Source organism: Moschus berezovskii, chromosome 25 (assembly GCF_049115385.1).
Source record: "Moschus berezovskii isolate FMDL1 chromosome 25, NW_MosBer_1.0, whole genome shotgun sequence".
Lineage (NCBI taxonomy): Eukaryota > Metazoa > Chordata > Mammalia > Artiodactyla > Moschidae > Moschus > Moschus berezovskii.
The window spans coordinates 51,139,870-51,159,442 of record NC_142484.1 but is presented as its reverse complement, the minus strand read 5'-3'; the positions used below and the strand labels follow the sequence as shown (position 1 = coordinate 51,159,442).

Sequence of the window (19,573 nt, the reverse complement as noted above, 5' to 3'; positions counted from 1 at the left end):
CTGATGCTGGGAGGGATTGGGGGCATGAGGATAAGGGGACGACAGAGAATAAGATGGTTGGATGGCATCACCGACTCGATGGACATGAGTTTGAGTGAACTCCAGGAGTTGGTGACGGACAGGGAGGCCTGTTATGCTGCAGTCCATGGGGTCGCAAAGAGTTGGACACGACTGAGTGACTGAACTGAACTGAACTGATTGACAGTCTATTGAATCTGAGAAAACATTTGCAAATGGTATGTCCGATAAGGGGTTAATATCCAAAATGCAAATAGCTCATAAAAAATATCAAAGAAAAAAATAACCTCATCAAAAAATAAGCAGAAGACCTAAATAGATGTTTTTTCAAGGAAGACACATAGACGGCCAACAGGCTTATGAGAAGATGCTCAGCATCAGTAATCATCAGAGAAATACAAATCAAAACCACAGTGAGACATCACCTGACACTGATCAGAATGGCTGTGACCCAAAAGAACACAATAATAAATGTGGGTGAGGATGTAGCAAAAAGGGAATAGAACCTTAATACACTGTTGTTGGGAATGTAAATTGATGCCGCCATTGTGGAACACAGTATAGAGACGCCTCAAAAAAAAAAAAAAAAGAAAGAAATTAACTATTGTTCTGACATTTGGAAGAGGTCACTGGAAGCTGGAGTGACCTGGGGTAATCTCAGTGCTGTGACTTTTTAACTTGACCGAGTCAGTCCCTGAACTTCTTTTCTCTGTGAGTTGCTTCGTCGGATCCGTTCTTTATTTTTAGAGCCCTCTTTCCCTCTCCTCAGACATACATGGCATGGCTATTTCTGTGAAGAAAATCCCTTCTTTCCAACGTGGGGATGCTGGCCTCCGCAGGGCCCACGGCCTCCTGACAGGGTGGCAAAGGAGCTTCCGGCTCTTGCAATCACGGGTGGACAAAGGCACGAGCGGCTGGGAGCAGGTGCGGCTCAGCCCACTGTTTCTCAGGAGGCAAGTCAAGCTCTGCGGTGTTAACGTGGCCCAGCCCAGAATAATGCCCCAGAGGTGGCAAACAGCTTGTAAACAGTGCGTAGAACACATTCAGCTCCACGTGGAAAGTGATTCAATTACTCTTCCCCATTACTCCGGCTGTTCCTAAAAGGCTGAAATCAACCAGTTCCTGCTGTAGATCCATCTGCCCAGACATCCTATCGTCTCCAGACTTCCTTGACAATATTCCAAATTAGAGGAATAAAATTCTTGCCATGTTTCCCATCTGTAAGAAGCCAGGTCCTGTCTAGATGAGAGTCAAGGGGAGGCTGAACTCTCCATCCCCATTTTCCGCAGACAGGTGAGAAATCAAGCAGGACACACAGTGCTGCTCATCACCCCAGGCACAGGCCTCTAATGACCATTTATCTCCCAAGCCTTGGCATTACTTATTTCCATCAGCCTCCATCAGACAGGGCATATTAGTGGAGACAGACCTTCACAACAGGGTTTTGTATTAATATGGATGGAACTCCTCCCAGTATTCATACACAAAGCACATCCCTCCACATACACAGCCTCCACAGTCCCCTCCCTCTCAGCCTACTTTCCCTTTTTCAGGAAATCTAGTCCTCAGTGGGGATGTGTTAACCCAGGAGAGAGCCAGCAGATGTTGAGCTATCTGGTCTTTATCAGAATTCTGCCCTGTGCCCACTCTATTTTCTAAGAAGAATCTGTTGGTTTTAAATTTTCTCTGCTCTTTGAGCTAAAAGCAGCAATGCAGAAATAGATAGTCATGGACTCATTTGCTCAACAAATACTGCTGAGTATTTACTGGGTACTGGCTGTGACTGTGGGCTTCCTGGTGGCTCAGCCACATGCTCTGACTATGTTGGGGCTGAGGGTAGTGTGGGAAGCAAGAACGATCCATCTTCTCCTCTTACAAACCTCATGGCCTCATACAGGTGACAAGGAAATGAAAGTGAGATGTGATGGGACTCCCCTGGTGATCTAGTGGTCACCATGCAGAGCGGCCAGGTTTGATCCTGGTCAGGGAACTAGATTGTGCATGCTGTAAATAAAAAAATCCTGCATGCGGCAACTAATGACCCCACACGCCACGACAAAGGCCAGGCGTGCTGCAACTAAGGCCTGGCGCAGCCACATAAATGAATACATTTTCTAGTGAGATGCTGCGAGTATTATGATGGGGAAGTTAACACTATCATCTCTGTAATCCTTTCCAACAAGGTTAAACTTCCCGCGTCTGGCAGTCTTCCTCCATCGTTCACTTACCCAAACGTGTGCTGTGTCCACTGAGCACCTATCATGCTTGGGTAGGGCACAGTGATGGCTGAAAGACATGCCCCTGCCATTGAGATGCCCACAGTGCTGTTGGGGAAAGAGACACAGAAACTGCCTTTCTGTGTAGGGAGAGCTGGGCAGGAGACCAGCATGAGGGGGTGAGAACACTGGGGAAGAGTTGAGTTATCCTGGGCTGAGAGCAGTGGGCAGTGGGGTGGGGATAGGGCTGGTCAAGCACGACCAGCCAAGGGATCAGCCAAAAATCACAAAGGCCCTTCTTTCAGGCCTGCCTCCATCCCAGGATGGCTATTTACCTCAAATGGGATTTTACATGGGAAAGGATTTAAGAAATAATAATAATCTTCAAACAAATGTGAGGTATTTTTATTAGTTATATTCAGGGATAGGCATTTGAAATAACTGAATTGGTAATTTATTAAAAATGAGACTTCTTCACAAATACTAAAGAAATGTCCTTTCATATTAACGTAAGCTCCTACTTGGGCTTCCCTGGTGGCTCAGTGTTAAAGAACCCGCCTACCAGTGCAGGACACCCAGGTTTGATCCCTGGGCTGGGAAGACTCCCTCAAAGAGGGCATGGCAACCCACTCTAGTATTCTTGCCTGGGAAAATCCGATGGACAAAGGAGCCTGGCAGGCTACAGTCCACGGGGTCAAAAAAAAAGTCAGATACAACTTAGCGACTGAACAACAAACAGAGCTCCTAATTAATCCCCAAATTCTTTGAGGGTGGACATTGTTTTCTTCCAAAATCACATTATTTATGAAAATGTGGGTAAATCATACAAGGGCTCAGTTGAAATCTAACATAATTTTAACTTACACTTAGCAAGCAAATAGTGTATGCAAAAATAAGATGAGATATTTTAACCACTTAGAATATATTTAAAAGCACAAGAATCAACTTAAATAAGTAACTAAAATGCTTATTGCTTTGCTGTACTCAGTCAGACAGTCGTGTCTGACTCTGTGTGACCCCACGGACTGTAGCCCACCAGCCTCCTCTGTCCATGGAATTCTCCAAGCAAGAACACTGGAGTGGGTTGCCATTTCCTTCTTCAGGGGATCTTCCTAACCCAGGGATCAGGATCAAACCTGCATCTCCTGCTTGGGAGGTGGATTCTTTACCACTCAGCCACCTGGAAAGTTCTATAAGATGCTTACCACAAAATGTTATACCATAATCATAAAAGCATTGCTTGGAAACTCTTATGGAAGCATTTTATTACTTTAATTACACTTCGTTCTAACAAGAAGGCTTCCCTGGTGGCTCGGATGGTAAAGAATCTGCCTACGATGTGGGAGACCCGGGTTCAACCCCTGAGTTGGAAAGATCCTCTGGAGAAGGGAATGGCAACCCACTCCAGTACTCTTGCCTGGAGAATCCCATGGACAGAAGAGTCTGGTGGGCTACGGTCCATGGGGTCACAAAGAGTCAGATGTGACAGAGCCACTAACACACAAAACAATAAGAAAACAATTGGCATGCACCTTACTGTTTATAACATGCGTTCACACTACCTGACTCAATTGTGTTTCACAGGAATCCTTTCAGGCTGATTGTATGATGGATCAGCTGATTCCATTTTACAGATCAAGACATTAGCACCCAGAATACGTGAACAGAGAAAGAGGGGAGGAAAAAACAACAAGAAGAGACACAAGAGGAAATCAGGAGAAAGAAATGTCAAAGGGATTAAGGGTGTAGAGGTTTAGGTCATCACGAGTCTGAGAAAATGCAAAACAGTGCCCTCTCACCTGCCAGCTAGGAGACCAGCAGGGATGTGAGCGAGGGCGAGCCTGCTGAGTGCTGGAGGGAAGCCACCCTCCTGATGTGCTTTCCCTTCAAAAGAAGGAGAGGAATGAACTGGTGCTTGGAAAGGGCTATCCTTTGAGAGACTGCGGAAGACTTTTTTCTTTTTTAAATGAGAGAGGCTTCTATTCTATCTGACACATAATAAGCACACAGTAGTGTTTCTTTTTATTTACAATGATGCGCTGATTTACAGCGTTGTGTTGATTTCTGCTGTACAGCAAAGTGATTGAGTTATACATGTATACACTTACTTTTCTTATATTCCTCTTCATTATGGCTTAATCGTAGGATACTGAGCATAGTTCTCTGCGCTATACAGGAAGGCCTTGTTGTTTATCCATTCTATATATAATAGTTTGCATCTGCTAAGCCTACATATAACAATCTTCAGTTCAGTTCAGTTCAGTCGCTCAGTCGTGTCTGACTCTTTGCGACCCCATGAATCACAGCACGCCAGGCCTCCCTGTCCATCATCAGCTCCCGGAGTTCACTCAAACTCATGTCCATCGAGTCGGTGATGCCATCCAGCCATCTCATTCTCCATTGTCCCCTTCTCCTCCTGCCCCCAATCCCTCCCAGCATCAGAGTCTTTTCCAGTGAGTCAACTCTTCCAATGAGGTGGCCAAAGTATTGGAGTTTCAGCTTTAGCATCAGTCCTTCCAATGAACACCCAGGACTGATCTCCTTTAGGATGGACTGGTTGGATCTCCTTGCAGTCCAAGGGACTCTCAAGAGTCTTCTCCAACACCACAGTTTGAAAGCATCAATTCTTCGGCGATCAGCTTTCTTCACAGTCCAACTCTCACATCCATACATGACCACTGGAAAAACCATAGCCTTGACTAGACAGACCTTTGTTGGCAAAGTAATGTCTCTGCTTTTTAATATTCTATCTAGGTTGGTCATAACTTTCCTTCCAAGGAGTAAGTGTCTTTTAATTTCCTGGCTGCAATCAGCATCCACAGTGATTTTGGAGCCCCCCAAAATAAAGTCTGACACTGTTTCCACTGTTTCTCCATCTATTTCCCATGAAGTGATAGGACCAGATGTCATGATCTTAGTTTTCTGAATGTTGAGCTTTAAGCCAACTTTTTCACTCTCCTCTTTCATTTTCATCAAGAAGCTTTTTGGTTCCTCTTCACTTTCTGCCATAAGGGTGGTGTCATCTGCATATCTGAGGTTATTGATACTTCTCCCAGCAATCTTGATTCCAGCTTGTGCTTCTTCCAGCCCAGCGTTCCTCATGATGTACTCTGCATAGAAGTTAAATAAGCAGGGTGACAATAAACAGCCTTGACCCACTCCTTTTCCTATTTGGAACCAGTCTGTTGTTCCATGTCCAGTGCTAACTGTTGCTTCCTGACCTGCATACAGGTTTCTCAAGAGGCAGGTCAGGGGGTCTGGTATTCCCATCTGTTTCAGAATGTTCCACAGTTTATTGTGATCCACACAGTCAAAGACTTCGGCATAGTCAATAAAGCCAAATAGATGCTTTCTGGAACTCTCTTGCTTTTTCCATGATTCAGCAGATGTTGGCAATTTGATCTCTGGTTCCTCTGCCTTTTCTAAAACCTGTTGAACATCTGGAAGTTCACAGTTCACGTATTGCTGAAGTCTGGCTTGGAGAATGTTGAGCATGACTTTACTAGCGTGTGAGATGAGTGCAATTGTGTGGTTGTTTGAGCATTCTTTGGCATTGCTTTCTTTGGGATTGGGATGAAAACTGCCCTTTTCTAGTCCTGTGGCCACTGCTGAGTTTTCCGAATTTGCTGGCATATTGAGTGCAGCACTTTCACAGCATCATCTTTCAGGATTTGTAATAGCTCAACTGGAATTCCATCAGCTCCACCAGCTTTGTTTGTAGTGATGCTTTCTAAGGCCCACTTGACTTCACATTCCAGGATGTCTGGCTCTAGGTGAGTGATCACACCATCGTGATTATCTTGGTCGTGAAGATCTTTTTTGTATAGTTCTTCTGTGCATTCTTGCCTCCTCTTCTTAATATCTTCTGCTTCTGTTAGGTCCATACAAACTTCTGTATTTTATTGTGTCCATCTTTGCATGAAATGTTCCCTTGGTATCTCTAATTTTCTTGAAGAGATCTCTAGTCTTTCCCTTTCTATTGTTTTCCTCTATTTCTTTGCATTGATCGCTGAGGAAGGCTTTCTTATCTCTCCTTGCTATTCTTTGGAACTCTGTATTCAGATGCTTATATCTTTCCTTTTCTCCTTTGCTTTTCGCTTCTCTTCTTTTCACAGCTATTTTTAAGGCTTCCCTAGACAGCCATTTTGCTTTTTTGCATTTCTTTTCCATGGGCATAATCTTGACCCCTGTCTCCTGTACGATGTCATGAACTTCCATCCATAGTTCATCAGGCACTCTATCAGATCTAGTCCCTTAAATATATTTCTCCCTTCCACTGTAAGGAATTTGATTTAGGTCACATCTGAATGGTCTAGTGGTTTTCCTACTTTCTTCAATTTAAGTCTGAATTTGGCAATAAGGAGTTCATGATCTGAGCCACAGTCAGATCCTGGATTTGTTTTTGCTAACTGTATAGAGCTTCTCCATCTTTGGCTGCAAAGAATATAATCAATCTGATTTTGGTGTTGACCATCTGGTGATGTCCATGTGTAAAGTCTTCTCTTGTGTTGTTGGAAGAGGCTGTTTGCTATGACCAGTGCATTTTCTAGTTAATTGTAAATTGACTATATTCAAATAGTTGGAGAAGACTCTTGAGAGTCCTTTGGACTGAAAGGAGATCAAACCAGTCCATTCCAAAATAAACCAGTCCTGAATATTCATTGGAAGGACTGATGTTGAAGCTGAAACTCCAATACTTCGGCCACCTGATGTGAAGAGCTGACTTTGGAGAAGACCCTGATGCTGGGAAAGATTGAAGGCAGGAGGAGAAGGAGACGACAGAGCATGAGGTGGTTGGATGGCATCACCAATGCGATGGACATGGGTTTGAGCAAACTGTGGGAGATAGTGAAGGACAGAGAAGCCTGGAGTGTTGCAGTCCATGGGGGCACAAAGAGCCAGACACACCTTAGTGACTGAACAACAACAACACACACCGATAAAAATTTTAAAAACTCCCTAAGGAGCCACTGGGGTACAATTTTAGGGAGCCTGTTGGCCACACAGGAACAAAAGGGGTCAGTGCACTCTAGAGAAGGTGCCAGTCAGCTTTTGAGGACAAGAATGAGATGTACTCTGGGCTTTTAGTGCTCACGGCAATTCAGTTCCCTGAGATCCGTACTGATGGCGTGAGTGATGCTGAGTATACCTCACCTCATGAAGCAAAATTAATACCTTCTGTCTTACTGCTTTCTTGGTATTTTGTCCATTTCAATTTGTTTCAGCAGACCTAGATTAAGTTTCAGAAATGGAAAAAAAGTCTCTGCTCTCAATGATTTCACAGTCTGGTGGGGAGAGAAAAAACTCAGAGCAGTACTGCAAGGGACGTGCTGTGTGGGCTGGGCGGGGTCGTGGGGGGAGACAGTAACCACACCTTTTATGATATTAACTATAAGGCCAACAACCGGCAGGAGGGCTGAGGAAGGGGGTTGAGCTAGTGTCTTGGGAGAAGACAGTCTACCTCTATGTTGGCAACTTTTTTTCCTAGTCAAATTTGATTTTGAGGTCTGCAAAAAGAAAGTGCAAGTGGCTCAGATGTGTCCAACTCTTTGTGACCCCATGGACTATAGAGTCCATGGAATTCTCCAGGCCAGAATACTGCAGTAGATAGCATTTTCCTTCTCCAGGGGATCTTCCCAACCCAGGGATCAAACCAGGGTCTCCTGCATTGCAGGCAAATTCTTTACCATCTGAGCCACTTGGGAAGCCCAAGAATACTGGAGAGAGTAGCCTATCCCTTCTCTAGCAGATCTTCCTGACCCAGGAATCGAACCTGGGTCTCTTGCATTGCAGGCAGATTCTTTACCAACTGAGCGACCAGGGAAGCCCTTGAGGTCTGCAGCTGGTGTGCAATTCTTACAGCCTGAAGGAGCCTCCATTTTTGGCTGAGCCTTACAGCATATGGGATCTTCCCTGACCAGGGATCGAACCCGAGCTCAGGGTTTTACACCACTTACCACCAGGGTAATAAGGGATTTGAGGGAGATATTCTCTAATCAAAAAGAGGCAGGGGAGCTTCCGGAGATGAAGAAAGAGCATCAGAGAACACAGGCTGGGAGGGAGTGATAGCAGCTCCTGTCTCTGTGAGCCGGAGCAGAGAGCCGGGGCTGTGACCCTGGGGAGTCCTGCCAGCCCTGCAGGCTTGTGCCAGGGGCGCTGGGGCTGGGCCCCATCCTGTAGATGCAAGAAGTGGTCCCTGGACGCAGGGGTGCATCTGGCCTTGGTGACAGGGAGGGTGGAGGGGCGGGGAAGGCTGCCTGGGGACCACGGACATGGCTTGTTTAGGGGATAAGAGTGTGAACTGGGGCATGTAGAGATACTATGAGACCAAAATCAGGAGGACTTGGGGAACGAAGGAACCAGTGATGACTCTCAGGGATCGGGTGTCTCGAAGTTGAAGAGAGGAAGGAGGTTCAAGAACTAGCATCAGATGAGCCGAGGGAATGGAAGGTCCCGGGAGGGAGCGGCCCCCAGCAGCACACAGCACAGGACATCTCCCAGGAAGGCAGACCCAGGGGGCTCAGGGAAATGGGGAGCAATGAGTGATTAATGGATATAAACCGTTTCAGTCAGCCGTCTGCTGAAAAGGAGAAAGGAGTCATCAAGTTAGGACACACAAGACCAAGGAAAGATTACTTTTCCTTTTAATCAAAGGATCCCCAGTGTGTGGGGGTGGGGAGAGGGGCTAAAGGGAAAGAGACAGAAATTGAAAACACAGCAGAGAGAAGGAACATGATGGAGGAAGGTTCTGTAAAAGCGGTATAGGAAAAGAGAAAATACAGGGGTGGATGTTGGCGAGGCCTGGACAGGGGACGGACGGCAGGGGTGGGCACAGGGAGAAGTCCCCAGGCACTCCAGGAGAGCCTGGGGTGCGGAGGGTCCCCAGGGAGCACACGCGGGGAAGCAGAGGCGCCGCCCGCGTCGCGCCATGCGTAAGGCTCCCAGAAACGCGGCAGGGAGCGAAACACACTCCTGGCCTTACGGTCTAAGTGCTAAGCCGCGCAGTGCTCTGCATCTGCTTCCCACCCTCCTTCGCTTCCCGTCTGCCTTGCTCTAGGGCCATCTCTGAGCAAGTTAGCCCAAGGCATGAGCACAGAAGTTGCAGACAATCTAACCATCCACACTGCTATGGAGCATCGCTGTTATTAACGACAAGAATCTGCCAGACAGAGAAATTGAGTTTATCACGGTCAAGTAGAGGATAATGACACCTGCTGAGAACGCGGCTGTGGCTTTAATGTGCGCTCCCTGCCTGAGATATTGGAAATATACATGTTCTCATTATTACAGCCCTATTTTCTTAATACCGATGAATTAAAGAACTAGACTCAGCTACTGAAAGGTCCAAGATAAATGTTTCTTAAAGTAACTCCAAACTCTTCAGTAAGAGGAAAAACTGAGGAATAGTAGTGAAAGTGAAAGTCGCTCAGTTGTGTCAACTCTTTTAAATTGTATATGAAAATTATATATATATATGTGTGTGTGTGTGTGTGCATGTTAATTGCTCAGTGATGTCTGACTCTTTGTGATCCCATGGACTCTAACCTGCCAGGCTCCTTTGTCTATGGAATTCTGTAGGCAATAATACTGGAATGGGTGTCCTTTCCCTTTTCCAGGGGATGTTCCCAACTCAGGGATCAAACCCAGGTCTCCCACATTGCAGGTGAATTCTTTACCAGCTGAACTACCAGGGAAGCTGATGAGTAGTAGAAGGGGTGCTAACTATTCAAAGTGCTGTAGGTGTTGGGGCATCTTTTGAAATCTCAGTGTGCAAAATGATTTTTCATGACTATCATCAATAAAGCCAAGGGTCAAATAAAAACTGGTTAAGTGGCATGACTGGGGCAGGAAAATGTCAAAAATGGGAAGACCCCCTGAAAGGAATTGCTACCCACTCCAGTATTCTGGCCTGGAGAATTCCATGGACTGTATAGTCCGTGGGGTTGCAAAGAGTCAGACACGACTGAGTGACTGTCACTTTCACGCACAGATATGATATTGAATTCTTTTCTATGGTGCTGGGCTGTAGCAGATTCGCCAACACATAGGAAGGATGAACACAGGGCGTGCCAGTGTTTTAACATGCTCATTACCCACCCCAGCCATGCTCTCAAATCAATAAGGTCTCTGTGAACTTCACTAGGAGAGCGGAAGAGCCCAGCCCGCCTGTGGATGGAGGAGGGGAGAAGAAGCTTGCCTCCTTCAGGCAAAGGAAACAGCACCCCACCCAAGGGAGGAAGCCCACAAAGGCTCCTCTAAACACCTGGTTAATCTGGGAGAGAAGCCCTGCTTCCCTGGGCAGGAAATGAATCCTTGTGGCTGCTACAAAAGACAATATGATCAAAATGATTTTAACCTGCTCTTTCCTAATAGATAAGCCTCTATTCCAAGGACCCAACAATATTTTGAAAAAGTCATTGCAGATAATAAAAGTCACCACTACTGAAATGACAGAGTTAGAAAGCTTAACTTTTCCTTTCCTTCCAGTTTTATTGAGATGTAATTGAGACCCAGCACTGTATATTTAAGGAGCAAAGCAAGGTGATTTGGTTTACATATACCATGAAATGATTACCACAATAAGTTTAGTGAACATCCATCATCTCAAATAGATGCAAAAAGAAAGAGGAAAAAATTTCTTTGTGATGAGAACTCTTAGGATATACTCTCAACAATTTTCATATGACATACAGCAGTGTTATATTTATCATGCTGTACACTGCATCCCGAGTACTTATTTATCTTAGAAGTGGTCATCTGTGCCTTTGGACTGCCTTCATTCAGTTTCCTCTGCCCTCAACTCTTGCCTCTGGGTCTACAAATCTGACCTCTTTTGTTTGTTTTTGAAGTATAACTGACCTATAACAATGTTAGTTGCTAGTGTACAACACAGGGATTCAATACTTCTATACATTTCAAAATGATCCCTATAAATCTAGTTACCATCTGTCACCATACAATTACTTCAAATGTGGTTTCCAGTATTACAGATAGAAGCTCACGTTTTTATTTTGTTTGTTCTTTAGATAAAAAATCTTGGGAGTTACAGGGTCACATAAAGTGTTTATAACAATGTACTAGAAATAGCCTTTCTGAATGGTCTGCCTCCTTAGAAAAGCATGATTAAGTTATCTAATTGGCTTTCTGCTATCTTTTCATTTTAATTCACTCTAACATTTGAGTTGCCCCTAAGGCCCAAATAGGGAAACGACAAATGGACAAACGGGTCACTGATCTTCTCTGAAAGCTAGAATGGTCGGCATGCTCTGATGACCCTCGGGGTCAGAGTTCAGAGACTCACTCCCTCTGGTTTTGTTCCCCGACACACCTACATATGAGAAAGTTGAAATAAGAGTGTATTGAAAGGCGGAAATAGCCCCAGGATAGCAACACTATTTTACCAAATTATTATTTTAATCTTCGTTTAGTCCTACGAATTTCCTGTCTTCATTAAAGACGGGGGTTCTTTGAAAACAATGCAGTTCCAACCAAGTAGAGGCTGTCAACGGCTGCCTTTGCACTCTTGTTTGTAACCAAGATGAGGAGCTAAGTATCGGGCCAAAACTCTCTAAAGCGTTTCCACTAATTTACTCACTGTCTCAGTAATTAGTCCCTAAGCACGTGCTGCGTGAACCATAGTGCTTGGCCGGGGAGGGAGGTGTTGAAGATGAGATTCCTGTGGCCAGGTAGGGGCACCATCCAGACCCGCAAAAATTGGAGCGCCTTGGAGAGCTTTGACTTCCAGACGCTCGCATTTTCACAGCTCCCTGCTCTGCCAAAAAGTGCGCGAGAAAAACTACCCGATTCACGCCGGCACTAATGCGCCAAGTGCTTCCCAGTGCGTTTGCAAGAGCCACACGTCGGGGAAAGGCAGCAAACTCGACCAAATTTTGCGTTCCAGACCGAACCCGGGGATTTGTTGAGAGGAGGGAAGGCGGCGCGGGGAGCGGAGGACAGACGCGGCAGCCGACTGCGCGGTCAGGCTCAGACCAGAGACCCGGCGGCGGGCGGCGGCGGGCGCGGCGCTCACCTGCGTTCCGGAGCTTGCGGTTGCCAAGCACCGAGAGGATGACCAGGAGGTTGCCCACGATGTCCACGGCGGTGGTGACGACGAGCACCGCGGCCAGCGCGGGCGCCACCCAGGGAGGCCGGGGCGCCCCGGAGGGCCGCGCGCCGCCCGCGCCAGTCCAGCGGGGGCTCTCGGCCCGGCCGCCCGCCTCGCAGCAGTCGGCGGAGGAGCGGTTCTCCGGCATCCCGGACGCTCGGGCGCCGCGCCCGCCGCCGAGCACCCCGTCTCTCCGCAGGCGGGGCGCCCCTTCCCCTGCCCGGCCCCGCGCACCGGGGAGGCGGTCAGTGCGGAGAGACCTGGACGAGATGATTAATTAAGCGTGGGTAGGGAGCTGAGAAAAACGTAGGACTGAGAGGAGCATTTGGGGTGCAGGCGCTGCTGAAAGAAGCGCGCCTCCGCTTGGCTCGCTCGGGAGCAGGTGCGACGGCGCGCCGCCCGGAGCCCAGCACGTGCCCGGCCCGGTTCCAGCCTCAGCGCCTGAGCGCACCGCCCAAGAAGCTGGGTGTCCAGGGACACCCAGATTTTCAGACTGGAAAAGGCGCTGTTCGTCAGGACTTGCTGATTGGCTGTCAGAAGAGCACTGCCCCTCCAAAGCGAATACATAACTCCAGGCGCTGCGGAGAGATCAGGCAGGCAGCTGAAGGGGAAAGAAGCCTCTGTGCCGTTTATTTGCCGTTTACCTGAGAAGTATTGGCGATGCCTCTGCCCTGTCCTCTTTATAAAACCGCGACAATACTTATGAACATCTTTTTAAACATAATAATACTTAAAGAGATGTATGGTCAATAGTGGAGGTTATTATAAGGTGTTTGTGGAAGAGATTAGAACAAAAAGAGGAGAGCAGTATGATTATAGGAAAGAAGAAACGCAGATGCCCTTTATGTAAACTGTTTGAGCACTTAATCTTATAATAACAATTGCTCGTCCCTCTCCAAGGTAATTTTATGCCAGGCACGGTCTTACCCACTTTTTACATCACTAGAATCAAAACGACTGATAATCTATTTGGCAAAGAAGTAAAGTACCTGCTTTGATGAGAATGAAACATGGTATAGTCACTTGAAAGTGTTGTTTGGTAGTTTTTTATACAATTAGACATATTCCATTTTTTGACCAGCAATGAAATGAAGATGAAACATATGTCCACAAAAAGATCTGTGCAAGAATTGTCCAGAGCACGGTTCTTCATAGTAGCCCAGACCTGGAAACAGCCCAAAGGTCCCTCAAGAGAAGAATGGGTAAAACAATTGTGTTAATTGTCAGTGCGACTCGTCAGTAAAAGTTACTGATACACGACAACATGGGTTAATCTAAACGGTATTATATCGAGCAAAAGAAGCAAGATATAAAAGCATACATTCTTTATGATTCCAATTGTATGAGGTCCCAAAATAGGGAAATTCATCTACGGTGATGACTATCAGAACAATGGCTGCCCAGTGCGGGGTGAAGATTGACTGGAACAGATCATGGAATAAACTTCTGGGATGTTACTGGTATGTGTGTTACTAACGTACATTTTACTCTCCCACTCTGCACACACAAAAAACAGAAACACAAGAAGAACGGAGGGAGGGACTCTAACGGTGTGATGATGCAGGAGAAGATGATAGTTAAAGCAATAAATGCCTTGAGAGGTGAGCGCATCTGAGCCCAAGGAAGGCAGATTATTGTTGGTAGAGAGAGGCTTTCCCTGCTACAGGGGAAATGAAGCATAAGCCAGTGCAAATTTGGATGCGTTTCTAGATCAGCATGAGATGCGGGAGTTCCTCTCTGGCTGCCATGTTCTCAGGGAGCTCCGGGCTACCTCATTAGCTGGGATTCAGGGTGAAAGAGTGTGGGAGACGATGGCAGGAGGCCTGACATGTCACTGCAGAAAACAGGAACTTTAAGAAAACACAGCGGGTGTGTCGGGAGACAGAAACCTCCGGGTGCAGCTTAAGAGGACGGCTCGAAATGAAGCTCGTCAGCCTTGTCGGAGGTTCTGTAGCAGCAACTGGGAGCTGCTCGGGGTGGACAAAGAGAAGGCAGAGTGAAGCTCACCCAGAATGTCAATTTGCCAGTGAGGAGCAGCGCACAGAAGGAAGTTTGGGGGCATGATGGACCCCAGGAAGACCTTAAATCGGAGAGGATGAAAAACAAAGGGGGCTGGTGGTCATCAGAAAGGGGCGGGAGTCAGGGATGGGAGGAGGTGGATCTAAAGGGTTTCGGTGGGTGAATTTGAAAAACATAGTTTGTGATATTGGGAAAGTGACTTGCTTGACACTGAGGTTTCTGAGAATTGTGGATTCTATTGATGTGAGGGTTCTGAGAGTGACGATGGGGGTGGGTTGCTGGAGGAAGCTTGTTGAAACTGAGAAGGTCAAGGACTCGAGATGTCACAGGCTGAATATGATGGCGATGAGAGAAAAGGAAGCCCATGATTTTGTTGTGAATCCCCAATAAATGAGGAGTAGTGAGTGACAGGGGTGAGGGGAAGACACAGCTGGATGGCAGGAGTCTCCAGGGGCATGAAATAAACTAAGTTCTCTCTCTTTATTTTTTAATTGCTTATTTGCATGTTCCAGGTCTTAGTTTCAACACACGGGATCTTTGATCTTCATTGCGGTATGCGAACTCTTTAAGTTGCAGCATGCAGTATCTGTTTCCTGACCAAGGGAACTCTCTGCATTGGGAGTTGCAGTCTTAGCCACTGGACCACCAGGAAGTCCCCAGGGGCATTTTCATAGAAGGGACAGCCATGCTTTCCCTGTTCTTGCAAGTGCACATGTAACAAACAAAAAGTAACATTTCTCTGACTGTCAGTGGCCCCCGGAGCAATTAGTTAAGTATAACATGTGTCACTCCAGCTCAGAAACACTGCTGCTGCTAAGTCACTTCAGTCGTGTCCAACTCTGTGCGACCCCATGGACTGCAGCCTACCAGGCTCCTCCGTCAGTGGGATTTTCCAGGCAAGAGTACTGGAGCGGGTTGCCATTGTCTTCTCCTCAGAAACACTAATAACACACAATTGGTTGATTGTGTTTGAAACACAAGGTATTTCCCCAGGGTTGCCCTGTAGTGGGATCATGTACATATCCACAACAGATATCTCAAGACCTTTGGACATTAAGAATTGGGGTGCATGCATGCATGCAAAATCGCTTCAGTCATGTCCTACTCTTTGCAACCTTCTGGACAGTAGCCCACCAGGCTCCTCTGTCCATGGGATTCTCCAGGCGAGAATACTAGAGTGGGCTGCCATGCTCTCCTCTAGGGATCTTCTCAGTGGGGGAACTTGAAGCCTAAGATGGTCATGCTGTCTCCTGGCAAAACTGCCCAGGCCATGCCTTAAAAGTTCAGAAAAATTCTATAGCCACTTTGAAAGACAGTTTGCCTATTTCTTACAAAACTACAAAACATTCTTACCACATGATCCATCAGTTGCACTCCTTAGTTTTTCTCCAAAGTTGAAAACTTATCTCCACACAAAAACTTGAACATGGATGTTTATAGAAACTTTACTTATAATTTTCAAAAGTTGGAAACTACTTTCAATAGGTAAATGGGTGAATTGTGGTACACTCATACAACGAAATATCGTTTAGCACTAAAAAGAAGTGAGATATAAAGTCATGAAAAGACATGGAAGCATATTACTAGATGAAAGAAGCCAATCTGATAAAGCTATATATGCTTCTAAGTATATTCTAGAAAAGGCAAAACTATGGAAACAGTAAACAGAGCAGTGGTTGCCAGGGGTTAGGGGAGAAAGAGATGACGAGGCAGAGTACAGAGGACGTTTAGGGCAGCGAGTCTACTCTGTGTGAGATAATGGTGGGCACACATCATTACATTTGTTCAAACCCATGGGACGCATGATACCGAGAGCAAGCTCGAATGCAAACGATGGACTTTGGGTGATTCATACATCTTCAAGCGAAACAGAATCCACCCTACTATCAACAAGGCAAACTAAAACAAACCTAGGGGGAAAGTTATGATGACGGGGAGGCTGGAGTTATGACATCCAAGGTGATGGGGATTTCAGAGAGTATCACATTCAAAGAACTGAGAAGACATTCTAGAAGAAGTAAGCTCAGACAGTCATCTCAACTCTGGGCTTGATGCCACGCGTAGTGGAATCTGCTGAGGGGTTTGCAGACATCTGCATCCCGCCCCGCTTTTGCAGACTTCCCTTCCACTGCAGAGAGGATGTCTGCCTGGAGAGCAGTTCCCATGTTGATGACCAAGTGTGGAACGGCGGGGATTGCTGCTGGTCCCCCAGGCCAAGCCCTTTTAAAAGAAGAGGGTTCTTTCCCAAGAGGTGAGACTGATAGTGGCTGCCCACAGTGAGGAAAATTCAAATCCCGGAGACAGGAAGGGAGAGACGCAGAGGAGAGAGTTCACCGTTCTTGGCTGGTTTCTTTAAAAAGTAAATTGACATTTTGAATGCCTGTGGAGGATCCTAGGATTCCAAAAATGAGTGGAACTGGCCTTCTTCACACCAGACCCCAAGTCCAAATGCAGATAGAAACATGCTCACAGAGGTTATCTTCTCACACCCCAACAATAATACCTCTCACTCTGGATAATACTTGAAAGCTTCCCAAATCGCTTTTACTAAGGCCATCTCAGACTTCCTTTCATCAGCTCTGTGAAGCCTGGGAGGCAGGCGTGATTGGTCCAGCTGGAAAAGAAAGGAACAGGCTCTCAAGACAAATAACACGCCAAGGTTTGTGGCTGATTAATGGCCAAGATGAGTCTGTAACCCAGCTGTCTGACAAAATTCAGTTCTTTTATTGAATGCATAATGGCTTTTACTTTCCTAGTATGAGATATGTAAAGCATGTAATAAAAATTTCTTCAGCTAAACAGTCTGCAACATGGTTGAAAGAACCACTTGCCTGTTTACTGATAGTGCAAGAAATAATCGTAGCAGCCACAACTAGTATTGAGTCCTTTCTATGTGCTAGGAAACATTTTAATCCTCACATCTCTGTGAGATGGATACGGTTACTGTGTCCTTTGAAGAAACTGAGATTCCTCTAGTGGATCTCGGAGCTAGGATGATTCCAAACTCTGGCAGTTTGGCTCTTGCGTCAGGAAATGTTGAAACCTCTGGTTCTTGTCTGGTGATCCAGTGGTAAAGAATTCGTCTGCCAGTGTCGGGGACATGGGTTGGATCCCTGGTCCAGGAAGATTCTATATGCCTAGAAGCAAGTAAGTCCATGCGCCGCAACTACCACAGAGCCAGCACTGTAGACCCCGCGCGCCCTAGAGCCTTGCTCTGCAGCAAGAGAACCCACTGCAATGAGAAACCCATGCACTGCATCTGGAGAGTAGCCCCTGCACTCTCAACTAGAGAAAGCCTGCATGCAGCAAGGAAGACCCAGCAGAGCGCAAATAAACAAATGTTTGCTGTTGTTTAGTTGCTAAGTTGTGTCCGACTCTTTTGGGACCCCGTGGACTGTAGCCTGCCAGGCAAGATTTCCCAGGCAAAAACACTGGAGTGGGTTGCCATCCTTCTCCAGTGTGTGAAAGTGAAGTCGCTCAGTCGTGTCCGATTCGTAGTGACCCCATGGACTGCAGCCCACCAGGCTCCTCTGTTCATGGGATTTTCCAGGTAAGAGTACTGGAGTGGGTTGCCATTGCCTTATCCCAGCCACCAGGGAAGCCCAATAAATAATTTTTTTAATCTTTAAAAATAAAATAAAACCTCTGGACACTTACCACCTCAAGAAAACGCAAGATTGACAATGTTGGGCATGTTGAAACCTGGAAGAAAAAGGTTGTGTATGTTTTGTAAAAGGGGGTTTTTATAAAGATTGCTTAGAGGGTATACCACAGCTTGGCATTGTGAAGCTGCCCTAATCTTTTCCTGAAGTGAAGAATAGTCTGGAAAGAGGGGTATTTTACAACAGAAGAGCAAAAACAAGACAAAACAACAACGACAACAGAAAACTCACATCTGGGCAGTCTTCCTCCTGTTACCCAGCACTGGCCCCGGGGCGGAGAGCAGCACAGTGACCCGGGGACCCAGCTGGGCCAGGGTTACCAGAAGGTGAATCCTCTCCGCTGCTGGTTGCATGATCTTTACCTTCTCTGACTTTTTCTTTCCCTCAGGGAAAACATCCGCTTGAGACCTAGTGTCATGGTGATTTCAGATTTGAATCAAATTAACAGTTCAAGCAGAAGGGGCTGACCCTTGCCTCGGAATCCAGCGAACTCCAGGTCAGTGTTTCTCTATGATTCTGCCCTGTCTGGAATGTGTTATTTAGTGTGTGGAATGAGTTATTTAGTGGGTTATTTGGGCTTCCCTGGTGCCTCAGATGGTAAAGAATTTGCCTGCAATGCGGGAGACCTAGGTTCAATCCCTGGGTTGGGAAGATCCCCTGGAGGAGGGAAAGGCTACCCATTCCAGTATTCTTGTCTGGGAAATCCCATGGACAGAGGAGTCTGGCAGGTTACAGTCCATGAGATCACAAAGAGTCAGACATGACTGAGCAACTAACATGCACACACACACACATGCACAAACACACACACACACACATAATTTATATATACAATTTAAATTGTTTAATTTTTTATTTATTGGAAAAAAATTTTATAGTTTACAGTTTACCAGAACAGTATATTTTCCTAGTAAAAATAAATTGAAGCAGAAAATCATAAGCAGAAAGATTCAAGTGAAAGTGTTACACTATGGCTGGGATACTTTTTATTTCTATGGAAGGAAATTTATTTTGGAATCTTAATGCTTTCTATTAAAACCTGGTGAAAGACTTCCCTGGTGATCCAGTGGTTAAGACATCAAGCTTCCAATGTAAGGGACACAGGTTCAATCCCTGGTGGGGAAGTTCCTCATGCCATGGGATGCAGTCAAAAAAATTCCCAAAAGTTATGAAAACTGGGGACAAGGGGACTCATTCACAGGGAAATCAGTCAAGGGACAAGCTATTAGGGAATTGAGGTCCCCAAGCTGTGAGGGAAGTATGGTCCAGGAGCCAATGTGGATTCCATCTCTGGGGACAGAGGGCTGGAGCCCCAGCTTGGGCAGGTATGTGGCCAGTGTCCTGTCTCTTGGGGGTATGGCTATTTTAGGAGAATACCCAGTGTCTCTGCAGAGGTGCTGTCGGCAGACCAGGCGTCTTCCCCAGAGGCTGGCTGTTAGCCCCGAGGGTCTCAGTGCTGTGCCTTTGCCTCCAAGGCCAGTGAGTGGGACACTCAGCCTGGGGCAGAATTGTATTGTTATTGCTCTTTAAATTGCATAAGTTTTTATTCAAAT

The 19,573-nt window shown here is 46.3% G+C and overlaps 1 protein-coding gene and 1 pseudogene across 1 annotated transcript in view; one reads left to right on the top strand and one right to left on the bottom strand.

Moving 5' to 3' along the window:
• Positions 1-12,487, bottom strand: part of LOC148773949 (melatonin receptor type 1B-like) — a 54,738-nt gene extending 42,251 nt beyond the window's left edge. Inside the window, exon 1 of the mRNA XM_088832279.1 lies at positions 12,265-12,487. Coding sequence (XP_088688405.1) covers positions 12,265-12,487 — 223 coding nt within the window. The remainder of the gene's footprint in view (positions 1-12,264) is intronic.
• Positions 12,488-19,376: 6,889 nt separating this feature from the next.
• Positions 19,377-19,573, top strand: part of LOC148773948 (elongation factor 1-alpha, oocyte form-like) — a 43,659-nt pseudogene continuing 43,462 nt past the window's right edge.